This window comes from Sinocyclocheilus grahami, unplaced genomic scaffold, assembly GCF_001515645.1.
Source record: "Sinocyclocheilus grahami isolate Dianchi unplaced genomic scaffold, SAMN03320097.WGS_v1.1 scaffold633.1, whole genome shotgun sequence".
Classification (NCBI taxonomy): domain Eukaryota; kingdom Metazoa; phylum Chordata; class Actinopteri; order Cypriniformes; family Cyprinidae; genus Sinocyclocheilus; species Sinocyclocheilus grahami.
This window is the reverse complement of record NW_015505812.1, coordinates 966,749-973,108: the sequence shown is the minus strand read 5'-3', so window position 1 is coordinate 973,108 and position 6,360 is coordinate 966,749. Positions and strand designations below refer to the sequence as shown.

At 35.5% G+C, this 6,360-nt stretch overlaps 1 protein-coding gene across 1 annotated transcript in view; it reads left to right on the top strand.

The window, feature by feature from the left end:
* Positions 1 to 6,360, top strand: part of LOC107558155 (potassium voltage-gated channel subfamily KQT member 2-like) — a 34,546-nt gene that overhangs the window by 6,138 nt on the left and 22,048 nt on the right. The window contains exons 2-4 of the mRNA XM_016241778.1: positions 2,754 to 2,873; positions 2,955 to 3,081; positions 3,799 to 3,974. Of these exons, the coding sequence (XP_016097264.1) occupies positions 2,754 to 2,873; positions 2,955 to 3,081; positions 3,799 to 3,974 (423 nt within the window). The remainder of the gene's footprint in view (positions 1 to 2,753; positions 2,874 to 2,954; positions 3,082 to 3,798; positions 3,975 to 6,360) is intronic.

The following is a 6,360-nucleotide window of genomic DNA, read 5'->3' as shown; positions in this document are numbered from 1 at the left end:
ATGCATGATGGGAAATGTAGTCCGGGGTGATGTGCAACAGTGTGTAGTGCGAGAGTCAATGAATTGGAAAGTTCATGGACCGGATTCGTGACATATGTGTGTATTTATTTATTAAGTTTTTTATTTATTAAACAAAACCATAGAATACATACTGAGGAACATGAACTCTATATATATATAAATTATTTTTATATGTAATTTTTTTATGTTTATACATATGTGTATGTGTGCATGTGTATATAATCATTATATTATTATATTACAGTATACAGTATATGAACATATATATATACAAACCCGATTCCAAAAAAGTTGGGACACTGTACAAATTGTGAATAAAAACAGAATGCAATGATGTTGAAGTTTCAAATTTCAATGTTTTATTCAGAAAACAATATAGATGACATATCAAATGTTTAAACTGAGAAAATGTGGGGAAAATAAGTTGATTTTAAATTTCATGGCATCAACACATCTCAAAAAAGTTGGGACATGGCCATGTTTAGCACTGTGTGGCATCCCCTCTTCTTTTTATAACAGTCTGCAAACGTCTGGGGACTGAGGAGACAAGTTGCTCAAGTTTAGGAATAGGAATGTTGTCCCATTCTTGTCTAATACAGGCTTCTAGTTGCTCAACTGTCTTAGGTCTTCTTTGTCGCATCTTCCTCTTTATGATGCACCAAAGTTTTCTATGGGTGAAAGATCTGGACTGCAGGCTGGCCATTTCAGTACCCGGATCCTTCTACGCAGCCATGATGTTGTAATTGATGCAGTATGTGGTCTGGCATTGTCATGTTGGAAAATGCAAGGTCTTCCCTGAAAGAGACGACGTCTGGATGGGAGCATATGTTGTTCTAGAACTTGGATATACCTTTCAGCATTGATGGTGCCTTTCCAGATGTGTAAGCTGCCCATGCCACACACACTCATGCAACCCCATACCATCAGAGATGCAGGCTTCTGAACCGAGCGCTGATAACAACTTGGGTTGTCCTTGTCCTCTTTAGTCCGGATGACATGGCGTCCCAGTTTTCCAAAAAGAACTTCAAATTTTGATTCGTCTGACCACAGAACAGTTTTCCACTTTGCCACAGTCCATTTTAAATGAGCCTTGGCCCAGAGAAAACGCCTGCGCTTCTGGATCATGTTTAGATATGGCTTCTTTTTTGACCTATAGAGTTTTAGCCGGCAACGGCGAATGGCACGGTGGATTGTGTTCACCGACAATGTTTTCTGGAAGTATTCCTGAGCCCATGTTGTGATTTCCATTACAGTAGCATTCCTGTATGTGATGCAGTGCCGTCTAAGGGCCCGAAGATCACGGGCATCCAGTATGGTTTTCCGGCCTTGACCCTTACGCACAGAGATTGTTCCAGATTCTCTGAATCTTTGGATGATATTATGCACTGTAGATGATGATAACTTCAAACTCTTTGCAATTTTTCTCTGAGAAACTCCTTTCTGATATTGCTCCACTATTTTTCGCCGCAGCATTGGGGGAATTGGTGATCCTCTGCCCATCTTGACTTCTGAGAGACACTGCCACTCTGAGAGGCTCTTTTTATACTCAATCATGTTGCCAATTGACCTAATAAGTTGCAAATTGGTCCTCCAGCTGTTCCTTATATGTACATTTAACTTTTCCGGCCTCTTATTGCTACCTGTCCCAACTTTTTTGGAATGTGTAGCTCTCATGAAATCCAAAATGAGCCAATATTTGGCATGACATTTCAAAATGTCTCACTTTCAACATTTGATATGTTATCTATATTCTATTGTGAATAAAATATAAGTTTATGAGATTTGTAAATTATTCCATTCCTTTTTTACTCACAATTTGTACAGTGTCCCAACTTTTTTGGAATTGGGTTTGTATATATATATATATTATTAATTAAATGTCTATTATATATATAATATATTTATGTAATATATTTTATAATGTATTTAATATATTTAAATCATAGTATTATTGTAAATAAAATTAAAAAAACACTCAGTTTCTCTCCTTATTCACCTGTGCATACATCATTTTTATTTTGCACTATGAAATGATTTTTGTTTTCTAATGAAATTGCATTAGCTCTAACAGTTATTAGTCTAATATTTTATTATGTAAATGATGCAGTCTAATTTTGTCGTGTAGCTTGTGATGTAACTGCTTTCTCTAAAGGTTAGCTGTCAGTTTAGATTAGCTGTTATTTTTCTGTAGAGTAGTTGATAGCTGCATTTTTTTGAAGGCTGCATTAGGTGATAATATAAAAACATCACTCTGTAGAATTTACTGCCTGGGTCGGTGTGTTATGAGAATCATAATGTTTGTGTCAGTAGATAGTTTGTGTAATGTGGTCACGCGGAGGGCTAGCATGTGCTAGCTCAAGCCTGATATCCCGCTGTTCCTCATATGTCTGCGGCTGAGTGCCGTTAGCAGCCAGCTCAGCACTTCCTGCAGGATTCTTATCGAGTTTGTTGAGGAACCGCAGCAGAGCTCACGCTGACAGAGAGATGGTGAGAAAAACAGTGTCAGCTATGCAATTACACCCTTTAATGTGGCATTTGAAGGACAGATTACACCTATACACTTGCTTTTTGTCTCTATTTGCTGGATAATTCCTTTTGAAGGCCTTACAAGGTGCAACCAGATCAGCTTTAGATAAAGCAGTTCATTATGCCAATCAAACCAGGTCTATTTACTGTTTACATGCATTTTGTTTTATTTTGCACAAATCACATGCAAATGCAATGCACATCAGGTAAACTGTTTTTTTTCTTGTCATTTCAGCTTCCTGCTGGTTTTCTCCTGTCTGGTTCTGTCTGTGTTCTCCACCATCAGAGAATATGAGAAGAGCTCAGAAGACGCCCTCTACATCCTGGTACGTAATATCACAGAGGTATTGATTTAACACGTGTGCATTGATCACATGCTAACATGACGTCTGTCTGTGTGTTTGTAGGAAATTGTAACCATTGTGGTTTTCGGAGTGGAATACATCGTAAGGATCTGGTCTGCAGGATGTTGCTGTCGATACAGAGGATGGAGGGGAAGGTTAAAATTCGCCCGGAAACCTTTTTGTGTTATCGGTGAGGATTTTTAAAGGCCTGCCAAGCTACACGGCAAAATGTTTTTTTAAAGCTGTAAATGAGGATTACTGCAGTACATTTTACAGGAAAATGCTTCAAAATTTCATGCACTTGCTGTTTTGCTGCTTTTAATAATTTATGAAATGTATTATCAATTTCTAAGCGAAAATAGTCAAAGTAAATCCAAAGTCATTTTTTAATGCATCCTTTTATTCTTCAAGGATGCATTAAAATGCTCAAAAGTGACAGTAAAGACGTGCAATGTTACAAAAGATTTCTATTTCAAGTGAATGCTGTTCTTTTGAACTTTCTGTTCATAAAGGAATCCAAAAAATAAAATGTATCACAGTTTCCACAAAAACAGTTTTCAGCATTAAAAATAACCAGAAATATTTCTTGAGCAGCAAATCAGCATATTAGACCCTCATGTGACACTGAAGACTGGAGTAATGATGCTGAAAATTCAGCTGCGCATCGCAGAAATAAATTACAGTTTAACTATATATTCACATAGAAAACAGCTGTTTTAAATTGTAATAATATTTCACAATTTTTACTCTACCTCTTTTATTTTACCTCTATCTACACAGAGATAAAATGCATGCCTGTATGCATGAAGTCACTTGCCAAATGCATGTAAATTTGCATATATTCTATCACATCCATATTTTATATACTTGTACATTTAGCTTGATCAGTTGCTGTTGTATTTTTCAGACGTCATGGTGCTGATCGCCTCGATCTCGGTTTTGGCCGCTGGGACGCAGGGGAATGTGTTCGCCACCTCTGCTATCAGGAGTCTCCGGTTCCTCCAGATTCTCCGGATGATCCGCATGGATCGGCGCGGGGGAACCTGGAAGCTCTTGGGTTCTGTCGTCTACGCTCACAGCAAGGTAACCGAAGATGATAAACACTCCTGAAACTGGTCAGTAACCAGTGACACTTCCAATATGCTCACGTAAATCTCATCCCACATTCTGGCATTCACGATATTCACTGTGAGACTTTCATGAGAGATAAAGGTCTATTGGCTATAGATAAAGCAAGTCATTATGCTCATCAAGTCAACCCTATTTACTTAATTAATACATGCATCTGGTCTTATTTTGCACATATCATTAGAAGTAAATGCAATTCATGGTAATATCCATGCAAAGTTTAAAGTCAACATGAAATCAGTGTTAACTTTCTTAATTCATGTTCCTAGTCTTATTGTGAAAGATTCATCAATACACATTGTTCCAATGGAATGTTCATTTTGAGTGTTACTTTTGAATGTGAGAGTTACTTTTGAATGTTACATTTGAATGTGAGTGTTACTTTTGAGTGCTGCTTTTGAATGGGATTGTTACTTTTGAATCAGAATGTTACCTTTGAATGTTATGATTGTAATGAAGATCTTATTATGGATGATTTATCAATGCATGTTGTTCCAAATTGATCTAAATTCAAAATGTAGCAAAGCATCACTTTTTCAGCTTCAATATCCTGTCTCATGCAAAAATATGTCAGATTAAGGACATTTTTCAGTTGCAAATGTAATTTCATGTTATTTTAAAACATATTTTGAAGTATTTTGATGCCCTCAAACAATGCAGCTGAAGCATGAATCAATAATATACAAACTCAATTTCCAAACTGCAAAGACCCATTTCAGCTGCCCTTAAGAAATATTGCACATAGCCCAAATATGATTTTGAGAGGTTTAATGTTGTTCTGGCTGCTCCATGAGGCCTTTTGCTGAAGACTTGATGATTTGAAATTCTCAAACAAATAACAAAATGAAGTGTGGGGGTCAGTGAGGGTTTTTTGAAAGGATGCATTAAATTGATCAAAAGTGCCAGTAAAGACATTGATAATGTTACAAAATATTTCTGTTTCAAATAAATGCTGTTCTTTTGAACTTTCTGTTCATCTGTGAGTCCTGAAAAATTAAATGCATCACAGTTTCCACAAAAAATATTGTGCGGCACAATTGTTTTCAACATTGATAATAATCAGAAATGTTTCTTGAGCAGCAGATCAGCATATTATACTGATTTCTGAAGATCATGTGACACTGAAGACTGGAGGAATGATGCTGAAAATACAGCTTTGATTACAAATAAATTGCATTTTAACAGATATTCACATAGAAAGCTACTTTACACTGTAATAATATTTCAGAATATTACTGTTTTTAATTTATCTTTGACTTTTTTAATGCAGCATTGGTGAGCAGAAGACACTTCTTACTCCTTACTGTTTGCTCATTTCTCTTGTTCACAGACTAAAATGAGATTTTTGTTATTGTGGCATCGACTGTTTCAGATATTCCTTCTCCTAAACAAAGTAAACCACACTCCTTCCTTTCTAGATGGTCAGTTCTCGGCCAGATTAATCAGAGAAGTGGATTAGACTGCAGTCAAGAGTCTTCATTCATTCAGGTGCCATCATGAGTTCAGCCTCGGGCGATGTCTCTCAAGGGCAAGAAAGTGGGCGATGCGCTGACGGTGCATTTTTCAGTCTAAAATGAGTCGCAGTGGCATAACGTTCCAGCGTCTGAGTTCGAGTGGTGTCCCATTTCGGAAGATGCATTTACAGAAGCAAAGAAACGCTCATGCTGACAGAGAAAGAACTCGGAAGTTGTTTTCTTTGGCTTGTTTCAGGAGTTTGCTAGTGTTGAGATGTTCACTGATAGTGAGTGTTCACATTATCATTGTTAACTAAAACTACAACTATTAAACCATTTTTGTTCATTGAAATCAAGCTGAAAAATATATAAATATTATATGAAAAACTTATTTCAGTTTTCATTTAGTTCAAGTTGAAGCACTACAATTACTAGCTGTCAATAAAATAAATAAAAGCTAGAACTGAACTAAAACTGACACTGAAATGAAAATAAATTAAACCTAAATAGTAGGCTAATATAAAAAACAAAAACAAATCAAAAAGACAAGAGCACATAACAAACTTACTAAAAATGTAAGAAAAATTCAAATGAAAACTGAAAGTATAAACATAAAAGCTCATTTAAAAACTATAATAGTTAATAAATAATGCAAATATAACGCTGGTTCTCATCACACGAGGGTTATTTCAGTTTCATTGAGATACTATTATAGTTTTTATTGATATTTTGAATTAGATTTACTCTTTTCATTTTGATTTTAGTTAAAGTTTTGGTAATTCATTTTTTAAAGAATATCTATATAGTTTTCTTTTTTTTATTTAATTTTTATTTATTTTAGTACAATACATCAGGATTAACTAAATGGAAATAAAAAATGTTGCCTT